The sequence below is a fragment of the Amblyraja radiata genome, chromosome 4, assembly GCF_010909765.2.
Source record: "Amblyraja radiata isolate CabotCenter1 chromosome 4, sAmbRad1.1.pri, whole genome shotgun sequence".
NCBI lineage: Eukaryota > Metazoa > Chordata > Chondrichthyes > Rajiformes > Rajidae > Amblyraja > Amblyraja radiata.
Window position 1 is genome coordinate 69,894,808 of NC_045959.1, and position 22,819 is coordinate 69,917,626.

The window sequence follows — 22,819 nt, forward strand, 5'->3', positions numbered from 1 at the left end:
AAATTCAGAGCTTTGCAGCTGAAAATAGATTTAATCTGAGGCAGAGTAACATTACATTTCTTTTTGGGCCTCCTGGCACCCAGGAAAATATTCCACCCTCAACTTTCCAATCTGATATTTGTTAATGCTAAAAATTGAATTTTCTCCGAAATGGCACCCTCGATAATGTGATACTCAATATTCAGCCCCATTGTGGTTTTCACACTCTCTTATCTGAAAAATGATAGATGTTGTTTATATCAGTAAAAATACCAGTACTTCAAACTAAATCAATGATAGCATTTATTTGAAGAGGGCTTGTATACAAAAACAGAGATGTAATGTTGGGGCTCTATAAGGTGCTGGTCAGGCCGCATCTGGAATATTTTGAGCAATTTTGGGCACCATATCTGAGGAAGGATGTGCTGGCTGTGGAGAGGGTCTTGAGGAGGTTTACAAGAATGATCCTAGAAATGAGTAGGCTAATCTACGATGAGCGTTTGTCGGCATTGAGCCTGTTCTCACTGGAGTTTAGAAGAATGAGGGGGGACCTCATTGAAACATACAGAATAGTGAAAGGCTTGGAAAGAGTGGATGTGGGGAGGATGTATCCATTAGTGGGAGAGTCTAGAAGTAGAGGTCATAGTATCAGAATTAAAGGATGTTCTTTTAGGAAGGAGATGAGAAGGCATTTCTTTAGTCAGAGGGGGGTAAATCTGTGGAATTTGTTGCCACAGAAGGCTGTGGAGGCCAAGTCAGTGGATATTTTTAAGGCAGAGATAGATAGATTCTTGATTAGTACAGGTGTCAGAGGTTATGGGGAGAAGGCAAGAGAATGGGGTTAGGAGGGAGAGATAGATCAGCCATGATTGAATGGCGGAGTAGACGATGGGCTGAATGGCCTAATTCTACTCCTCTTCCTTATGACCTTACAAACAATTGTATGGACATCTTTTAAACATATCATTTAGGCTGTCATATTACATTCCAGAAGAAGCAGCTTTTAATCAGTTTCCTCTGAAACTTTGCTACTTAAAGACGCAACACATACCTATTTTTTAACCAAACTACAAAGACCTATATGGCCTTAGTATTTACTGTTCACAATTACGCCTGAGCTGGGAAGAAACTATCCTGGAATATGGAGATACGTATTTTCAAACTTCTATACAGGCATTGTAGAAGTGAAAAGTGATATGGTCTGGCCCAAGCACAATATGTTTTCCTGATGCATCGGCAACAGTTTCTCAATGCCAGACCAAAGGCTGCTTCTCCACCGAGCAGCATTGGGCCAGACATTCCCACTTGTCAATGGAGATTTGCATTTCTTCAATGAGGCTCGGAGAATAGTCTTCGAGAAGGTTAGAATGATAATCCCCTTGTCTGCTATGTCCTTTTTTTGTGGGCTGAATCCTGAGTATATAAGGCCTCCTTACCTTGAGTATGAAGACTGAATTTGAGATTGTAAGAAAGTACAGACCTCAATGAGTGCAAAGAATGTAGGTTGCACGTTGGCCTCTAAAATAGGATAGTTTGGGGTAAAACCGTAGGTGACGATAAATAAGAACTGCTGTCCTTCGAAATAATAAGAATAAAAAATCATGCTGTAGATTTATCCTGGGCATTGCATTAGTGTTGCCATCATTTATGGAAATGTTGAGAAAATTCTTCAGGAAAAGCAGGCATTAAATTCACAGTCACTCAGAGGCCTGGAAATTAATACAATTTTTGTTGTACAGTGGCTGGAGATTGTTTTCATTGGCACAACCATGCAAGGGACATTCTAAGCCATGTCGTTCACATGCGACCTTAAAGTTAAATACTGCTATCCAAATGCTTAAGTATCGAAATAATTTATTTCCTCAGGTGACGACGTGGGATTGGACGAAAGCTGTGAAAAGCTACACCATTTATGAAATAATGTGCAAAATCCTTAAGGTATGAATGAGCAAGCAAATTTTATTAGTATCTGCAGAACTAGACCGAAGCGTTTTCTATTGCTCTACCAACAACTATTATTTTGAAACCTACAGATAAGGAAGGGATACATTTCAGTGAATTACCATTGAGGTATGTCAGTGGTTCTTTGAAGCTTTTCCGCAGCTTTTTATTTAATAGTTTAATTCTTCACCATTGCATGTTGAGGTTGACCTTTTGAGTCAATTAAGCCCAAGGTGTAACTACTAATATTAAGTAAAGCAAAAAATACACCTACGAACTGCAGATGCTGGTTTAAACTGAAGATAGACATAAAACAGCTGGAGTTATTCAGTGGATCAGGCAGCATCTCAGAAGAAATGGAATAGGTGACATTTCATGTCAAGACTGTCTAAAGAAGGGTCATGACCCGAAATATCACCTATTCCTTCTCACCAGAGATGCTGCCTGACCCACTGAGTTAATCCAGCTTTTTTGTGTCTAAAAAATAAAGCTAATTGACATTTGCCGTGATTTTTACAAATAAATAGTAAACCCATGTTTCGGGGGTCCATGGTCAGCAGACAATGGCTCATTGGTCAGCGCATCTAATATACAATTTGATAACTTTTTCCCAGTTGTTCAATTTAAATCTCTCATGAATTTGTCAAAAGACGAAATTAAAATAAACCATTGACATAAGACCAACTTATGTTCAGATTGTTTTTTGAAAAATCCTCACGACAGAATCAAACTTTTCAAAAGTGATTTTCATAGATTATTGAAAGCAGAGCATTTTGTAAAATGTGGAGTATCTGCAGGAATTCAGTCAGAGTTTGAAACTTTTGTTTTTAAACTGTTTTGATATCCTCTGGGGAAAGGGAATGTGTTAAAGCTGCTCTTAAATGTTAAAATCAGCTGAACTGGCTGAAATTAATTGTCTTTTATTGATTACATTATTTGTTGCTTTGTTATATATTTATTTAATTTTAAAAAGTCCTATCTAAGCACAGCAACTGGATTAATCACATTATGAAGTATTAGGAATAACTTGTTCATAGATCTGAGTGCCTTTGAGTGACAAAGTGAAGTCACAGTTAAAAAGTACTGGGATAGGTCAGCACAGTGGCGCAGTGGTAGAGTTGCTACCTTACAAGGTCAGCGGCCTGGGTTCGATCCTGACTAAAGGAGCTGTCTGTATGGAATCTGTACATTCTCCCTGTGACCACATGGATTTTCCCCAGGTGCTCTGGTCTCCTCCCACATCACAAAAGACCTTCAGGTTTTTAGGTTAATTGGCTTCAGTAAAGATTGTAAATTGTTCCTAGTGTGCAGGATAGTGCTAGTGTACGGGGATCGCTGGTCAGCAAAGGGCCAAAGGGCCTGTTTCTGTGCTGTATCTCTCAACTAAACTAAACAACTACAAATGGGAGAGGATAAGATTAATAAATGAGGTGTTGGGGATTAAAACTAATATGTTATGCAAGCAAAGCAGTTAATAAATTTGGATAATGTGTATAATTCACCAATGTTTTTGCGCATATACTTTTTTGTTGAGAAAAACCCCCCAACATAGATGTAAAAGTTCAATCGAATATGTTGGCCCTATTACCTCTAGAGGGTATCAACTGACGTGTCGAACAAAAGAATCTAAACCAAGGTTTCTAAACCAACTTAATCTTTATTAACACTCGAGTAAGTTAAACATGCATGCAAACAATTGACTTCTAATAACTTCTCATTTACTTTACTATTTCAACATCACTTCTTAAACTAAATCACAAAACTCATGACTTGGAATCAGATATTACCCGTATGAATGAATTGGCCAGATTCACTCTGTTGGTAGGTGGCAGTCTTCCCTGAACTTCAAACTCAGTTGCCTTCTTCTTGCCATGGTTGTTCCCTCGTTGCTGCCCCTACTGTCTCGGACCGCCCTTCCTTTATACTTTATACTAATGTTCGAAAGGAAGCCTTCGTTCTAACCCAAGGTTCTCATGACTTTAAAGTCAATTGTTTCAAGTTGCCACTCCTCCAAGGGCTGAATAAACAAAACACATTGTTGTTCTTTATCAGGCTAGAGAGATCTCAATTGCATTGCCTATTCATATCTTTCTCATTACAGCGTTATTTTGCAAAATGCACGTTCTTGACACCTTATCTTCTCAAGGCCGTACTGCCTAGCCATGAAGTTACCTTCAGCTCTGCTCCCACCAGATGTCAATGACGTGACCATTTTCATAGCGCTCTTTTGTTCTCCTGGCTCCAGCATTTTGTTCTGCCTGTCTCCAGCTAGTAACATACAATACGATACAATACAATACAATACAATACAATACAATACAATACAATACAATACAATACAATACCGTTTATTTGTCATTTGAACCTCACATGAAGTTCAAACAAAATTTGGTTTCTACAGTCATACAAGAAAAGAACCAAGACACACACCAACACAATTTACACAAACATCCATCACAGTGAATCTCCTCCTCACTGTGATGGAAGGCAAAGTCTTCCCAAAGCCTATCGGGATACTTGACATCCAGTCCCAGGCTATAAATAGTGCAATTTTTTCCTGCATTTTTCCTGCATATGCATGGTATCCCTCCGTACCAGAACCCCATTTCTAGAATTTCTGTCTAAATACTCCATGCATATGATGGGGAAATCTTAACTGTGGCCTTGGTATGATTTTATTAGAATTTAATATGACAGCTCAAATTTTAGATGCAAACTCCTTATCATTAGATGATATATTTAAAAGATGTCCATGCAATTGGTAATTTTGAAGTACCAGGTGCACAACCTTTTATCCGAAAGCCTTGGGACCAGACACTTTTCGTAATTCGGAAATTTTCGGCTTTCGGAATGGAAGATTTTTAGCGTAGATTTTAACGGCTGGCTCAGTGGTAGAGTGCTCGGCTCATATCCGCAAGGTCGCGAGTTTGCGCCTCGATCCCGGCAGTTACTCGATCGCGAGTTTGAGTCTTCAATGTAGTTTTTTCTTGCAGAATAGGAGAGAATAGGGAGGGTTAGGCTGGGATCATTCTCTGCGAGATGATCTTAGTGCGGGAGTCAAGTGTAGGAGAGGTGTACTGACTGTGTGGGCAGAACTTTGGAAGTGATTGCCCACCATTCTCAAAAGCCGCTGTGTCTCCCTGTCCCTCCAACTCCAGAGGAATCCGCTCCTCGATGGGCCGCTACGGCGACAAGTGGCAGTTCTCCCACAGCCCGAGCTGCGCCACCCCAAGAACAAGACGTACCTTGCACACCATCAGCTTCTGCCCCTGCGGGGAGCGTGTTCCTCTGGAGTTGGAGCGGGGCTGGGCTGGAGTTGTTGATCTGGGATCTCCGTGCTTGCAGTGTGCCTGGGGGTCGGTGTCCCGATGAGGGGGCGCAGCTCGGGCTGTGGGCGAACTGCCACTTGTCGCCGTAGCGGCCCATCGGGGAGCGGCTTCTGGTGGTCCTGACGTCTCTCAGCTCCTGTCCAGGGGGGTGGCCGGAGACGTCAGGACCAACAGGAACCCGCTCCCCGATGGGCCGCTACAGCAACAAGTGGCAGTTCGCCCACAGCCCGAGCTGCGCCCCCTCATCCGCAACCCGGGTTCCTCTGGAGTTGGAGCGGGGCTGGGCTAGAGTTGCTGCTGGCTGTGAGTCTCTGGGATCTCCGTGCTTGCAGTCGGTGTCCTGTTGGTCCTGACGTCTCCGGCCACCCCGCTGGACAGGAGTTGAGACTGGGAACTGTACCGCCCTTGCCCCCTCCCTCTGCAACTGCAAACAACCCCACTCTCCTGCTCACCTGCAAGGGCGGTACAGTTCCCAGTCTCAGCTCCTGTACAGGGGGGTGGCTGGAGACGTCACAGCCCGAGCTGCGCCCCCTCATCCGCAACCCCAAGAACAAGACGTACCTTGCACACCATCAGCTTCTGTCCCTACGGGGAGCGTGTTCCTCTGGAGTTGGAACGGGGCTGGGCTGCTGCTGGCTGTGGGTCTCTGGGATCTCCTTGCTTGCAGTTGGCCTGGGGGTCGGTGTCCCGTTGGTCCTGACGTCTCCGGTGACTGGCACTGACCTGCTGGCATCGCCGACGTGAAGACAGTGCAAAGCCCCCGCGCCGGTGCAATGGGCGGGGAGCTAGAGAGGGGAGGGAAGGGGTCACACACATGGCCGGGAAGCAGAGGGGTGTAGTTGGGGTGAAACTGAAGGGAGCGACAATCTGCTGCTGCCTGCCCGCTGAGTTAAAAAGTTCCCACGGCAGACTCACGATACACTGTGTATCGTGAGTCTACCGTGGGAACTTTTTAACTCAGCGGGCAGGCAGCAGCAGATTGTCAATTATTAACCCTCCCGCGCAATATACCCTCACCTTCTCTTTTATGAATGGGGATTTAGTTCCCCTTTCTTCGAGGACCGACCTGAGGTTCCGCTGTCACCTCTGCGGGCCGCCCTCGGTGAACGTCTTCAAGGACCTTTCTTCAAGGACCGAAAAAATGTCCGCTATTCGGATCTTTTCGTTATTTGGAATTTCGGATAAAAGGTTGTGCACCTGTACTGATATTTTTTGCTAACCTTCCATAGTGCAAAGTTAAAAGTAAACATTTTCAGGGATGAAAACTTTAAATATTTGGCTTTAAAGAAAAGAGAATAATACAGACCATCTTTCATCATGACAATACAATGTGCAAACAACAGTTTAGTTTTATAGTTTAGTTTAGTTTTTAGTTTAGAGATACAACGTGGAAACAGGCCCTTCGGCCCACCAAGTCAGCACTGACCATGATCCCCACACATTAACGCTATCCTACACACACTAGGAACAATTTTACATTTATACCAAGCCAATTAACCTACAAATTTGTATGCCTTTGGAGTGTGGGAGGAAACCAATGAACTCGGAGAAATCCCATGCGGTCACGGGGAGAACGTACAAACTCCATACAGACAGCACCTGTTGTCAGGATTGAACCTGGGTCTCTGGCGCTGTGAGCGCTGTAAAGCAGTAACTCTATCACTGCACCATCGTGTGCCCACAAAGTTCAATGTTTTTAGAATGGATGGATAGGGTTCTTTCCAACCTTAATCAACAGTTGAATGTTAAGTTGCCAACACAGCAATATTTGTATAAAAACATAATTTAGTCCCCACTTGTTACACCTACAATATATATATATATACCATTAATGTGAATGTTAGGTGAAAATATTAAATGATGTATGCCAGATTACACAACTTCAGGTTTTCATCAGGACAGTGATCTGTGGGATCGCCGAAAGCACTGTTTTAGTGTTCAGACAGAAACTGGAGAGGACCTAGTCTTCAGCGTGGAATTAGAATATGAACTCATTCTCTGGGAAAAGGCATTTCAGACAGCAACTTTCTTGGAGGTGGAACGAATACAGGTACGGTGGATGTCAAATTATAGATAAGTGAAAGTCCAGTTTTGCAAATTTTTAAATAATGAAATCCCAGTATTTCATACAAATTCAACAGCAGCTAGAGATCACATCCAACTGACAAGCTGTTCAGGCTCTCTGCCTTTGTCTGATGTTGTTCAGACAATGGAAATGGTTCTATCTGTGACACTTTATGTATTGATGAAACTTTGATCATGCCAATAAAAGGTTGAAATAAACTGAGAAGCTCCTTCCCCCATTCTTTCCTTCTCTTGGGTCCCACCTAGGCTACATTTCAGAACTACCAAATGCTTGAAGCATTTTCACACGATCAATTATGGGACTGATCTTTACATCACAGCTCTTTATTAACCCCTATAGCTCTGATATTAATTATTGCTTATTGCTCTATAGCACATGGTTCTCAAGAAAACGTTTTTCAATGTTTAAATCAAATTTAGTTAACATTTTTCTTAAACATAAATTCCAGAATATTTTCCTGTCTGGTTTTTTTGCCTCTAATATTTCTTTTTCTGCCTCTAATATTATTTACTAGACTAAGTGGGACCCGTTGGGTCCCAGCCACACGGGAGGCCTGGCCCCAGATAGATAGATAGATAGATAGATAGATAGATAGATAGATAGATAGATAGATAGATAGATAGATAGATAGATAGATAGATAGATAGATAGATAGATAGATAGATAGATAGATAGATAGATAGATAGATAGATAGAGTGGCTTGCAAAAGTATTCATACCCCTTGAACTTTTCCACATTTTGTCACGTTACCACAAACGTAAATGTATTTTATTGGGATTTTATGTGATAGATCAACACAAAGTAGCGCATAATTGTGAAGTGGAAGGAAAATGATACATGATTTTCAAATTTTTTTACAAATAAAAAACTGAAAAGTGTGGCGAGCAAAAGTATTCAGCCCCCCTGAGTCAATACTTTGTAGAACCAAGCCATCGAGTCTTTAATGGAGCTGAGGATGACTGGCGGAGATTTCCAACCGTACTTTCGGAGGGACCCGAAGCAGCCCCGCCCCAAGCAGCAGCCCCGCCCCAAGCAGCAGCCCAGCCCCAAGCAGCAGCCCAGCGTCGGAGACCTGACCCAGCCCAGCCCAGCCCCAAGCAGTGGCCCAGCCCCAAGCAGCAGCCCAGCCCCAAGCAGCAGCCCAGCGTCGGAGACCCGACCCAGGCCAGCCCAGCTTGGGAGACCCAGCCCAGAGTCGGGTTCCCAGACCAGCCCAGCCCAGCCCAGAGTCGGAGACACAGTCCAGCCTGGAGTCGGAGATGTCGACGATGTCGCCAAGCGGAATCATATTGCATTGGAGGAATGGGTGAGTGGCGGAATATTGCGTTGGGGAATGGGTTGCGTTGGGGGACTGGGCCTCCCGTGTCACCGGAACCCAACGGGTCCCACTTAGTCTAGTGTCAAACTAAAGTGCAGAAAATGTAAAACAAAAAAATGATCTCATTAATATAGTGTTTTTTAAAATGTTAAAGAAAGAACTGCAGATGCTGGAAAAATCGAAGCTAGACACAAAAATGCTGGTGAAACTCAGCAGGTGAGGCAGCATCTATGGAGAGAAGGAACTGCCGATGTTTCGGGTCGAGACCCTTCTTCAGACATTTTTTTATAATGTCTGATTTTTTATTTTTTTTTCTTTCCCTTTGTGGCATGTCTGTCTTCTCTATTCCATTCTTTTACTTCCTTTATATCAGGGTCCATTGGAGAGGGATATTAAGGTAGGTTAGATAAATGCTTGGAATAAATTATCAGGCAACTGAACCATCCTTGCTATTGAGGGAGTGCAGCGTAGGTTTACAAGGTCAATTCCCGGGATGGCAGGACTGCCATATGCTGAAAGAATGGAGCAGCTGGGCTTGTACACTCTGGAGTTTAGAAGGATGAGAGGGAATCTCATTGAAACATATAAGATTGTTAAGGGTTTGGACACGCTAGAGGCAGGAAACATGTACCCGATGTTGGGGGAGTCCAGAACCAGGGGCCACAGTTTAAGAATAAGGAGTAAGCCATTTAGAACGGAGACGAGGAAACACTTTTTCTCACAGAGAGTGGTGAGTCTGTGGAATTATCTGCCTCAAGAGGGTGGTGGAGGCTGGTTCTCTGGATGCTTTCAAGAGAGGGCTAGATAGGGCTCTTAAAAATAGCGGAGTCAGGGGATATGGGGAGAAGGCAGTAATGAGCTACTACACCTATTGTCTATTGTCTATATCCTACCAATAACTAGAGATCAGTCTTGATCTATTATCTATCTCATTGGAGACCCTCAGACTGTCTTCATCAAACTTTACTGGCTCTATCTTGCACTAAATATTATTCACGATATTCCCTTTTTCATGTATCTGTACACTGTGGATGGCTCGATAATAATGATGTATAACTGAATAGCACGCAAAAAAAGCTTTTCATTGTACGTTGGCACATATACGACAATAAACTAATGATTAAACTAATGCTTAATGACAGATGGAGCAGTGGAAATGAGTAACATGGGCATATTTGGGCAGCACAGTAGTGTAGCGGTAGAGTTGCTGCCTTGCAGCGTTAGAGATTTGGGTTCGATCCTGACCTTTGGCGCTGTCTGTATGGAGTTTGTACGTTTCCTCCCACATTCCAATGACACGCAGGTTTGTAGGTTAATTAGCCTTTGAAAATTGTCCCTAGTGTGTAGGATAGAACTAGTGTATGGTTAATTGTTTGGTCGGTGTGGGGTGGGCCGACGGGCCTGTTTCTGCGCTTTATCTCTAAACTAAACTTCAGGTGAATTTAGAATGATCAAATGTCTTAAGGGCCTGTCCCACTGTATGAGGTAATTCAAGAGTTCTCCCGAGTTTTCCCCTGATTCAAACTCGCAGAATGTCCGTAGTGGGTCCGTAGGAGTTCGTGGATGTCTCGTAATGCTAACGGTAGGTACTCGGAAAATTCGGTAAACTCGTGACGTTTTTTCAACACTGCAAAAAATGTCCACGAGTAAAAAAATACTTGTGATGAAAAAAATTGTTACTTTTTATTCGTACGAGCCGCTACGAGACATCCACAAACTCCTACGGACCCGCTACGGACATTCTCCGAGTTCGAATCAGGGGAAAACTTGGGAAAAATCTTGAATTACCTCATACAGTGGGACAGGCCCTTAATGAGCAGTCATTTGTTAGAGTGTGTGGTATGTACTTTGTTTTTCTGAAGAGAGTTAATTGTCATCAGTTTTTTGGGGGGATGTGGAGAATTGCGTGTGCAATATTTTATTTTCTACTCTTTCAGTGCAAGACCTATGCCTGTGTGCTAGAGAGTCATCTCATGGGACTGACAATAGACTTCAACTTGGGTTTTGTTTGCTTTGATGCTGCATCAAAGGTAAGATGAGTCTAAGTTTGCATTTCCATTCATGTGAATTTTGTTCAAAATTACCACAAAGTTTATTCTGCTCAATATTCAGTACAGCAGGTTTAATTGAATTTGCAATGCTACATCACAAAATTGCCACAAAACATTGTAAAAAAAAAGCTTTCTTTATAGAAAATCCTTAATAAGGTTACTATGCAAAACCATTTAATCAATGTTCCATGGTGTAAAAAACTATTATATATTTGTATTTTAAAATATATATATATGCGAGAGAAACTCACATTCTTTGTATTTAACTAAACTTTGTGAACTGCATGATAATTAATGTAATAAATGAATCAACATTAAGAAGGAATGGAAATGGAAATGTCTCATTATTGATCATTTATTTATAACATTTATACATAAAATTTATTTATTCATCAAATTTATAAAATGTATTTATAAGATTTCATATTTGAATTAATACCAATCAATTTCTATTCATACAAAATGAAAATGTGCTTGTAATGCTTATGAACTGGTACAAATAACTCACTGAGTACAAAGTTACATTCACGGTGCTAATAACAGTCATTCATCGTTACTGTTAGAAACAACACCTTACAGACTGAAGCTTCCTCTTCCTTATACTTGGAAAATTCGCAATCTCTGCACAGAGAGAAGTAGCTAGGGATCATGTATGTAGGTTTCTGTTTCCTTTACTCAAATGTTGTGAGTTGTTTAAACATCTTTCAGTTATTATTCATTTGTGGGCTGTGCCCCTCCCTAATTACCCTTGTGAAGGTGGCAATCTTGAACTGCTGCACCCCCATATTGTGAAGGTGTACCCTCACTACCACTCTAAAAAAGGCTTACAGAATTAAGACCCAGTGAGGTGAATCCATAGTAAATCATTACAAGTCTAGATGGTTGCGTTTTAAAGGGGAGCTCGTAGATGTTTCCTCATTCTTCTAGGTGGCAGACATCACAGGTTTGAGAGACATTGTGAGAGAAAACTTGCCAAGTTTTGGCAGTGACATCTGATAGGTCTTGTAAACCACTGTAACACTGCATGATTATTACTACAATCGTTGGATTTCTCAGAGTCGGGAATCCAGAAGAAAGTTGCCACAAGAGCTGCCCATGGAAGCAGAATACTCAGCATCTACCCTGGCTCTTGCACACTTTGCTGAGTGCCACAATCGATAGGCTTGAAGCGCTCTCGAGTAGCAGCTGAAAGACTCAGTAATGACACGCAAGTGGGCATTGAAGTAATCCCTACACTTCCAGCTCAAGGAAACAGATGTGATTTGGGCTGGTAAGATGGTCAAAGAAATGTGTGACCATAAAGATTGCGGTATTTATTAGTTTAGTTTAGTTTAGTTTAGTTTAGACATACAGTGTGGAAACAGGTCCGTGCTGACCAGCGATCCCTACACATTAACACTTTCCCACACACTAGGGACAATTTACAATTTTACCGAAAACAATTAGCCGACAAACCAAAATATCTTTGGAGTGTGGGAGGAAACCAGAGTTCCTGGAGAAAACCCATGAAGGTCATGGGGAGAATGTACAAACTCCATACACACAGCACCCATAGTCAGGATTGAACCCAGGTGTCTGGCACTGTAAGGCAGCAACTCTACCGATGTGCCACCCTTAGCGGAACTCGATTATTAATTTGTTCCAACTTTACACTGTGTGGATATGGATGCTCCAGGGGCGGAAATCGCGGTCAAAACATGGGGGGGGGACACTTTCACACACTCACACACACACACACACACACACACACACACACACACACACACACACACACACACACACACACACACACACACCCACACACACACACACACACACACACACACACACACACACACACACACACGCACATGCACACGCACACACAGACACAGGCACAGACACACAGCTTCGGCCATGGGCCCTCAACGGTAACATCAGGAGATGATCTGGTTGAACTCCAGCAACAGCAGCTTCGTTCGCCCGAATCGTAAGGTTTGAATAGGCCTGTTCGCAGGGCCTTTCATCGCCCAGCGCAGCTTAAAATCCGCCTTCAACATCGGGAGCCTCGATCGTCTCGACACAGCAGATTGATTTTAAGCCACACTGGGCGATGAAAGGCCCCGTAAACAGGCCGATTCAGCCCTTAGAAAGCGTCTGATACCCGCTTGATTCTTTAAAAAGCTACAATGGATCACAATGTGATAAATAGCACTTAAACAAATAAAACTGAAGCAAATGAAGGCAAACAGAAGAACCAACCTTGGAGGGGGGGGAGAGAGAGATGGCAAAAACTTACTAAATTACGTGAGTGACTGTGAATGAGGGACTTACCTGCAAGCCAGCCAGGAAACCCATTCGACCGGAGCCCTTAATTACCTGACCCATTTAAATCCGCTACCCGTTTAAATCCTTCCCATCCGCTAATACATCAAATTAGTTCAAATGGTAATTGTACCTGCATCAGACAGCTTTAAGAAATTCCATCAATAATACTTGAAGGTCAAAACACAATTGGTGACACATCGTGTTAATACGATGTTAATGGAGACATTTAACAATTGCTTAACAGTGATACCCCCACTGTCTCGAGGAAAGCGGAGATTTTAATAGTTTTTTTTCACCAAATTTCAAAATCCAGATGACAAAACATGGGGGGGGAGGAATTGTCCCCCACCTCTCAAAATATGGGAGGGAAGTGTCCCCCGTCCCTTCCCCCAGGATTTCCGCCCATGATGCTCTGTAGGTGTGGCCTGTTTCCATTATCTGTAAAGTGTAAGCACCTTCAGTTACAGTATGTTGACCATATTGGTCAGTTTTTAAAGCCATAATAGCAGTCACTAACTGTTCAAGGACTGAGTGCAGTGGTATTGATTGCCTGACTCATTTCTCTCTGAAACACTTGAGTCTCAATTTGCTGACGCTTCCATTTCCTGGTGACAAAGAATCTTTCACTCTTTAGCTTTATCCCGGCAAATATTGGTAATTGCAAACGCTTGATTGTTGTACTTCCTTTGGTGTTTATAGACATCACTGTCTCTCCAATGCAGAGAAACAAATTTACAAACCTTTCTCAAGGTTTTGGTTAGAATGATTTTCAATCTATCTATTGATAAGTTGCCAGATAAAGGTTCCTACATGAAAGAAGGATATTGAATTGTGTTAAAGTACAGAAAGTAGAAGGGCAATACGTTAGTTATTTTCAGTTGCTACAAGAGTGTGTCAGGGGTGACTAATAACCATCAGGACGTTGCTATTCACGTTAATGACAAATGAAAACACTGTTTAAAAAATGCAAGCTTGCATTTGATATAAAACTAAGAAGAAAAGTGATCTGTGGAATGGGTGGAATAAGTTAAAGGTGAAAGTGGCAGGTGGAGCATGATGTGAAACATAGAAACATAGAAACATAGAAATTAGGTGCAGGAGTAGGCCATTCGGCCCTTCGAGCCTGCACCGCCATTCAATATGATCATGGCTGATCATCCAACTCAGTATCCCGTACCTGCCTTCTCTCCATACCCTCTGATCCCCTTAGCCACAAGGGCCACATCTAACTCCCTCTTAAATATAGCCAATGAACTGGCCTCGACTACCCTCTGTGGCAGAGAGTTCCAGAGATTCACCACTCTCTGTGTGAAAAAAGTTCTTCTCATCTCGGTTTTAAAGGATTTCCCCCTTATCCTTAAGCTGTGACCCGTTGTCCTGGACTTCCCCAACATCGGGAGCAATCTTCCTGCATCTAGCCTGTCCAACCCCTTAAGAATTTTATAAGTTTCTATAAGATCCCCTCTCAATCTCCTAAATTCTAGAGAGTATAAACCAAGTCTATCCAGTCTTTCTTCATAAGACAGTCCTGACATCCCAGGAATCAGTCTGGTGAACCTTCTCTGCACTCCCTCTAGGGCAATAATGTCCTTCCTCAGATTTGGAGACCAAAACTGTACGCAATACTCCAGGTGTGGTCTCACCAAGACCCTGTACAACTGCAGTAGAACGTCCCTGCTCCTATACTCAAATCCTTTTGCTATGAAAGCTAACATACCATTCGCTTTCTTCACTGCCTGCTGCACCTGCATGCCTACTTTCAATGACTGGTGTACCATGACACCCAGGTCTCACTGCATCTCCCCTTTTCCTAGTCGGCCACCATTTTGATAATATACAAAGAATATACAAAGCTATATATTGATGGGGAAAGAAACGTCAAATGAAAAATTAGAAAATATATGTGCAAATAAGAATTGTGAAATGCAGAAACTAAACAAACAGCAAGCAATTATGAAAGGGAATAGTGTTTTGATAATTATTGCCGGGATGGGGGAAGGGGGGGGGGGGGGGTTATAATAGGACTTTTTGAGATATACAGAGTTTTTTGAAATGTTGACCTCCGCTCACTGGACTTCAGGAGAATAAATGGTGATCTCATAGGGACAGAATTTGAGAGACTTCCACGTGTTAATACAGATTTCCTTTCCCCTTCAAACAAAGCATTTGATCAGAGGCCATTGTCACGCATGAAGAGTCAGCCATTTAGGACTGAGATAAGGAGCATTTTCCTTAAAGGATTGTATAACTTTGAAATCCACCTCTATCTCAGCATATGGTAGTAGTTCTGCTTGAGTATATCTCAGACAAAAATCAATACATTTTTGGATAATTGGGTGACAAGGGAGGTTATGGGGATGTGGCAGTGAGATTGATGAGGCACATATTCAGCCATCATCTTAATGAATGGCCAAAGTGGCTGGAATTCCCACCAGGCCTTACTTCTCACTCTGTCTTTTGAGTCATTTCTGTTCTTACATCCAATATATCATTAGAAAGAAGTATTTTATTTTAGTTTAGTTTAGAGATACAGCGCGGAAACAGGCCCTTCAGCACACCAAGTCTGCACCGGCCAGCGATCCCCGCACACTAAGACTACCCTACACACACTAGGGACAATTTACACTTATACCAAGCCAATTATCCTACAAACCTGTACGTCTTTGGAGTATGGGAGGAAACCGAAGATCTCGGAGAAAACCCACGTGGTCATGGGGAGAACGTGCAAACTCTGTACAGACAGCACCCGTAGTCAGGATCTAACCCTGGCCTCTGGTGCTGTAAGTCAGCATCTTTACCGCTGTGCCACCACGTTACATCACACTGTATTTTTGACATCTTCAGAGTCTTCTAAGTTGCAAGTTAATTTTGGAACTATAATCATTCTTGTGGATTAGGCAAATAACATAGCCAATTTTAAATAGCTAAATTCAACAAAGAAATAGTGAAAGACTCAGCAATTTGTTTTCTTTTAAGAAGGATGTACAAACGAGGGTAAGGAATTCTGCAAACCTCATATCCCTCCAGTAGTTCCTAGAGTCATTCACCTGAACCATTCACCATTCACAGTCAGGTGTATCCTTAATTGGTTACCCCCTGTAAATGACAGCTCCTCTCATCCCACTTATTACCACCACATTTCAGTTTTGGGCGGCACGGTGTAGCACTTCTAGAGCCAGAGACCCGGGATCGATCCAGACTACGGGTGCTATCTGTATGGAGTTTGTACGTTCTCCCAGTGATCTTCGGTTTCCTCCCACACTCCAAAGACGTACAGGTTTGAGGGATAATTGGCTTGGTATAAGTGTAAATAGTCCCTAGTGTGTGTAGGATAGCATTAATGTGCGAGGATTGCTGGTCAGTGTGGACTTGGTGGGCCGAAGTGCTTGGCACCGCATTGTATCTCTAAACTAAAGTAAGCTAAACTAAAGACAAAGTGATCAAATAATAGAGTGCAGTTTGACCACAGAATCCTTTGAGACAGCGTCAAGAATTTTACTGATAAGCTACAATGACTTACTGAAGATTGTTCATTGATCTGTCCCCCACCATATTTTGAGAGGTCAGGGACAATCCCCCCATGTTTTGTGAAACATGTTGCAGCAAAACCACTACCACAGCCTCCGAAGTCAGCCAGCTCCCTAATGTTTGCGCCCAGGTCGGCTGGCAGATCTGGCTGTAGCACCCAGGTCAGCCCACCTGCCCCTGGACAGGCTGTAGCACCCAGGTCATCTGGCAGGTCTGGTTGGTCGCCTGCGTCCCGGGACTAGCTGCAGTTCCCAGGTCGCAAAAATTAATTGAAAAAAAAAGCCTGCGGGCCGGATGATTTTGGGTTACGGGCTGGATCCGGCCCATGTACCGTAGGTTGCCAACCCTGGTCCAAGATGTCAGGTCTCATTGTGCACCCCCCCCCCCCCCCCCCCCATGTTTTAAAAGTGATTTCCGCCCATGCTTGACAGGGCAACAAATGGCTAAATCCATGCTAATGACTGGGCAGATCATTCCAGAGTCATGAAATACATTTATCGCCTTTAGTGAAGTGTATAAATATGCAAATTTCCAGTACTTTCGGAAAATGTATTTGCATATTGCTTCTTCTAGCCACAGATATGTTACCAAGTGAATTCTAAGAATGACCAAAATCGTTCTGCCCTGAATTAGCTGGAATTAACACTCAATTTTATTTTCCCTTCATTGGACTACTTTATAATTCAGTTGCTGACATTTTCTTAAAAGTGACTGTTGAACATAGATCCCCCCTCTCTTCCTGGTGTAAAGGAGACAGAACCAATTCATGAACAATCAATGAAGAAAAAGTAACATTTTGCCGAGTTGTGCCAAACAGGAAATTTAATTAACGGGAGATTCATTTTTCCACCATTGAATACAGATCAGTAAGCTTGTAACTTAACCTGTCAAAACAGTCTGGGAAAGAATTGTGAAGAGAGCGAGGAAGATAATAACAGTGATTTCACTTGACTGACCTACTTTTTAAACTAAACTCATTGTAATGTATAGCATGTTGATTGAAGGTCAGCTATTTTGCGTGGAATAAAATTGCGATGTGTTATGAAAGAGATGCTGACACACTGTCTCCCAAGAATTTCTTTGACCATTTACCATGTACTTTTGCAGGCTGTTATCTGGAGATACAAATTTTCACAGCTGAAGGGTTCTTCAGATGATGGCAAAAGCAAGATTAAGTTTTTATTCCAGAGTATTGACATTAAACAAATTGAAGCAAAGGTAATGTAGTCCGAGCCGGTTGTTGCATTAGACAAATTCATGTTTGCAATATTTTTTTTAATAATTGTGGTGCATTTACATTTTTTGTGGGACTGCAATATTTCCATGAAATTTAAATTGAGAATAATTCTCCTCGTCATTCAACAGATTAAAATTATAGGTGAGTCAATAAACTCTCCCTGGAGAGCACTCATCTGAAAAGCACACTTGTTATTCAATTAGTTATGTAGTCATCTTGCAGATAAATTATTACTGTGCCTGCATTTTCAATTGGAGAATAGGCTTCTGAAGTCCCCATGGGTCATGTAACACAGATTCCACATGTACTGTTAATCTAAAATCTCTTCACACTGGCTTCCAGAGAACAGACCATTAACTTGCAGTACAAATTGAGGGAATAAGTTACAGTAAAAGTGTAGAGCTGACATGGACAATGTAATGAAAAAGAAACAATTCCACTTAATATATGGCTTTTGACCAATATATACATGGAAGATAGCTTTCAATGTGGAACTTTAACCTACATGGAAGAATTATACATTAATACACGTATTAAAATGTGTCTATGATAAATACTCACCTGGGATATATTTTTAGTTTAGTTTCGAGATACAGCGAGGAAACAGGCCCTTCGGTCTACCGAGTCCGCGCCAGCGAGCGATCCTAGAACATTAACTCTATCCTACACACACTAGAGACAATTTACACATACCGAGTCAATTAACCTACAAACCTGTACGTTTTTGGAGTGTGGGAGGAAATCAAAGATATCGGAGAAAACCCACGCAGGTCATGGGAAGAACGTACAAAGTCCGTACAGACAGCACCTATAGTCAGGATTGAACCCGGGTCAGTGGTGCTGGAAGCCCTGTAAGGCAGCAACTCTACCGCTGCACCACCGTGCCACCCACACGATGAATCAAATGGATCTTACGGGTAGGGAGAAGACAGATTGAGCTACAAAGTTTATTCATGGTATTCTAAATTATAGGTGTTAGACAGATAATGTTAAACCATTTAAAAACAAAAAAATAAATAAACATTAACATTAAAAATTTAATTGGCTTTTTTTCATTTTAGGGGATTTGTGGATTGAATTTCCGTTGGGATCTCAATGGGTGGGTGCGATGTGTTGAATTTCAATGAATGGATAGGCTCATATGAATGTCGGGTGAGGAAGTTTGGAATCTTGGGGCTTGAGAGCGGCATAAAGCTCAATAGACCATGTCATTGGAGCAAAATTGGCATTTTAGCCCATTGAGTCTGCTCTGGCATTCGGTCAAGGCTAATTTTCCCTCTCAATCCCATTCTCCTGCCTTCACCCTGTAACCTAATCAAATATCTATCAATCTTTGTTTTAAAAATACCAAGCGCCATTTGTGGCAATGAATTCCACAGTTTTACCACCATCTGCATAAGAACATTTCTCATTATCTCCATTCTAAAGGTATGTCCTTTCATTTTGAAAGAAGTGCACTCTATTCCTGGACTCACCCACTACTGGAATCATCATCTCCACATCTGCTTAGGATTTTTGATTTTGATTGCGAGAGAGCCAGAGGTCAAAGGGAACTTGCCGAAGTCAGATTCCAAGCAGACAGCCTGCTAATCCAACGAGAATGAAGTGACGTTACATGCCGTTGGATGCTTTGGCACATGTCCAGGTTCTGTGTATGTTCCACATAGGACGCATGGGATAATTTAAAGAGAAAATCACTGACTTCACAAGCTATGCCGTTGGATCTTGAATTTCAATCATAATCTATTTTTCAGAGAAATTGGATTCCATAGTGCACATAAACGTGGTGCAAGGACGGCAGGCAATTAGGAAGGTGAAGTGTATTTGATCTGTATTGTTGGAGAATTTAAATGCAAGAGTAAATTATACAGGAGCCTGCTAGATTTAAACTAGAAATTATATATAGATCTTGCCGCTCCACTTTAGGAAGGAAATGCTCTTTGTCAAAGTTCACCAGATTAATTGCTGAGGTGAGGATTGAAGGACCTAGGAGAAGAGATTATGAATGCAGGGCCTACGTGCTCTTCAGTTGTAGAGTTATATGGCTCGGAAACTGGCCCTTCCCAATATATGGCTAGGTTTAGAGGGATATGGACCAAATACAGGCAGGTGGGACTATTGTAGATGGGGCATGTTTGTCAGCATGGGCAAATTGTACCAAAGGGACTATTTCCACATTGTTTGACTCCATGACTTCAAGGCACATTGGCAAAGAAGCAGAGTTACTGCCTTACAGTGCCAGGGACTTGGGTTTGATCCTGACTACGGGTGCTATCTGCATGGAGTTTCTATGTTTTCCCTGTGACCGCGTGGGATTTCTCTGGGTGCTCCGGTTTCCTCCCACACTCCAAAGATGTGTACGTTTGAAGGTTAATTGGCTTCTGTGATCGATTGTGGGCATGGAATCGGTGGGACAAAGGGTCTGTTTCCACGCTGTATCTCTAAACTAATCTAATATAAACTAAACTAAACTAAGATTTTACAAAGAAGAATGAAATGGAGATGGAGAAGGAAGGCATTTTTGGGAAATAATTCTGGATTGTGGTCTTCGATGACTGATGGTGTATTTACCAGTGCTGGGTCAAAGAGAGTTGAAGCAATGAGATTCCTCAAGAGTAGTGCTGAAGGAGGAACTGGAGGTATTGTTAAGTGCACTGAGGGCCTAATATATGAACATGCAAAAATAAACGATATTTACAGTATGTCACTTTGAGATCAAAATCTCACCATGGGGCGTATGCCGAGCTTCACTCATCTACCCCGCCTCACACAAATGTCAAATTATTGATATAAACTCAACTTGCTTCACCTGCATTTCCAAATCCATACCAAAATCTACTCACTTCAATAGAGAAAACAATCCCTTCACTATTCTCCCTCTATGCTTTTTTCCAAATCTCATTGATTTCCTTATATTTTAAAGAAAAACTCCTCAATGCTCACTCCTTGTCAGATTTTAGTCACCCTTTTAAATTCTCCAGAAACTTGGAGCCTGTAGGATCATAGGTTCATAAGTTCTAGGAGCAGAATTAGGCCATTCGGCCCATCAAGTTTACTGCCGTTCAATCATGGCTGATGTATCCTTCCCTCACAACCCCATTCTCCTGCCTTCTCCCCATAACCCCTGACACTTCTACTAATCAAGAATCTGTCAATCTCCACCTTATAAATATGATGGCCTCCACGGCCATCTGTGGCAACAATTTCCACAGATTCACCACCCTCTGACTAAATAAATTCCTCATCGCCTCCTTTCTAGTCATGACTAGCAGTCATGCTAGTGGTTGAATTCCATGTATGATTTTAACTGCCTACCCATCCAGTGTCTGACTGAAATCAGAATTAAAATTAATCATTTAAATTTCTGCTTTCAGCTCTTTGGGCACCATTGCCACATTATAATAATGATATATTTGTTTCCCTTTGTGTTTTTTGAAGCAGGAGCTAGAATTTTCCAACCTTTTTGCTGTATTGCATTGTATACACTCCTTCCTTGCTGCCAAAGTAGCTTGTCTGGACCCTCTCTATGTTGGAAGTCAGACTGGCGCTGGGAAGATCAAGTACAATAACTGACAAACCCCTGTCTTTCTAACCAGTTTTGGAGAGTCATTACTGTTGAAGATAAATATTTAATACAGTTCAGCCATGTGAGATTTCAATGCAAGGCTCCTATTTCAGGAGAAGATGTGTCAGTTACAATTGCTCTCCTCGGTTATAATTGCTCCGAAGTTGTAAACTATTACTGAATGAGATGGACTGAAATCGCACAGGCTGCAGCCACTGTATGAAATGAAGTGAATTCTCAAGGGAACACAGACATGATCGTTTTTCCCATTTTATTCCTGAGCTCAAGCTTCCTCATGGATTCTAACCTGAAGATTGTCACGGCAAACTTCTTGAACGACGAGAGTCATTGAAGCAATTAATGTACACGTTTCTTAAAGGACATATCTCTGCATAAGCAACCCAGCAATCAACTGTACATCTGTAGTTCCAAAGATGGAAGTTTTTAACAATTTGCAAGATGTTTAAATGTAACAGACATGAGGTTTATGCAAGATAATAATAATAGGAATATGATAAATGGAAATTAAGAATTCAAATGGACAAATGTGGATCATTTTTATGTAAAATAATTTTTGTAGTGAAAATGCACTTATTTTTACAATACGCCCTGAGTGTTTACTGTTTCAATGTTAAGTCTCTGAAATATTGAAATCTGAACGTGTGAACAACATAATCAGAAGTTATTCAATGTTGTAGATAAAAATAATAATTTAATCTTCTGTGAACAATTGTCAAAAGCTGCTAAGATTTAGCTAACATTTCTCTATTATGACCAGCATTACCTAAACTATAGACTAATTTTAATTCATTAAGAAATATACCTGTTCAATTGCATATGTAACTGTACATTTTGAAGTACGACCATTCTGATAAAAACAGCTAGTGAAATTTTAACAATATGTGAGCTCTTTTTTAAACTCATCGTAATAATCTTTTTTTACTGAAGACCTAAAATGGCCCTACAGGCTTGCAAATGAATGGATTGAAATGATTTGATGTAAAAGTAGCATATGCTGATTACTTTTTGCTAAAATTAGAAGGCAGAAGAATTTCACAGGTTGTATGTGTGTGTTTGTGTGTGTGTGTGTGTGTGTGTGTGTGTGTGTGTATGTGTGTGTGTGTGTGTGTGTGTGTGTGTGTGTGTGTGTATGTGTGTGTGTGTGTGTATGTGTGTGTGTGTGTGTGTGTGTGTGTGCGCGCGCGTTTGGGTGTCTTTGTGCTTGATGGAATGGTGGTGGTGAGGTTAGGCATTAACGCAACATAATGTGATTGCAGGATATAAGAAAACAATGAGTAAACATAAAGTGCAGGAGGACTTTTACAGCTCAGGTGACTTGTTCAACACTTGTTCAGATCTGAAACGTCACCTGTCCACTCCCTCCACAGATGCTGCCTGTCCGACTGAGTTCCTTCAGCATTTGTGTTTTGCTCAAGATTCCAGCAATTGCAGTCTTGCAGTCTGTAAGAGGAACATA

At 41.8% G+C, this 22,819-nt stretch overlaps 1 protein-coding gene across 1 annotated transcript in view; it reads left to right on the forward strand.

The window, feature by feature from the left end:
• The window catches only part of sntg1 (syntrophin gamma 1), a 487,473-nt gene extending 465,230 nt beyond the window's left edge, over window positions 1-22,243 (forward strand). Inside the window, exons 14-18 of the mRNA XM_033019712.1 lie at window positions 1,846-1,917; window positions 7,147-7,299; window positions 10,592-10,684; window positions 17,648-17,758; window positions 21,219-22,243. Coding sequence (XP_032875603.1) covers window positions 1,846-1,917; window positions 7,147-7,299; window positions 10,592-10,684; window positions 17,648-17,758; window positions 21,219-21,350 — 561 coding nt within the window. The 3' untranslated portion in view covers window positions 21,351-22,243. The remainder of the gene's footprint in view (window positions 1-1,845; window positions 1,918-7,146; window positions 7,300-10,591; window positions 10,685-17,647; window positions 17,759-21,218) is intronic.
• The last annotated feature ends 576 nt before the right edge of the window (window positions 22,244-22,819 follow it).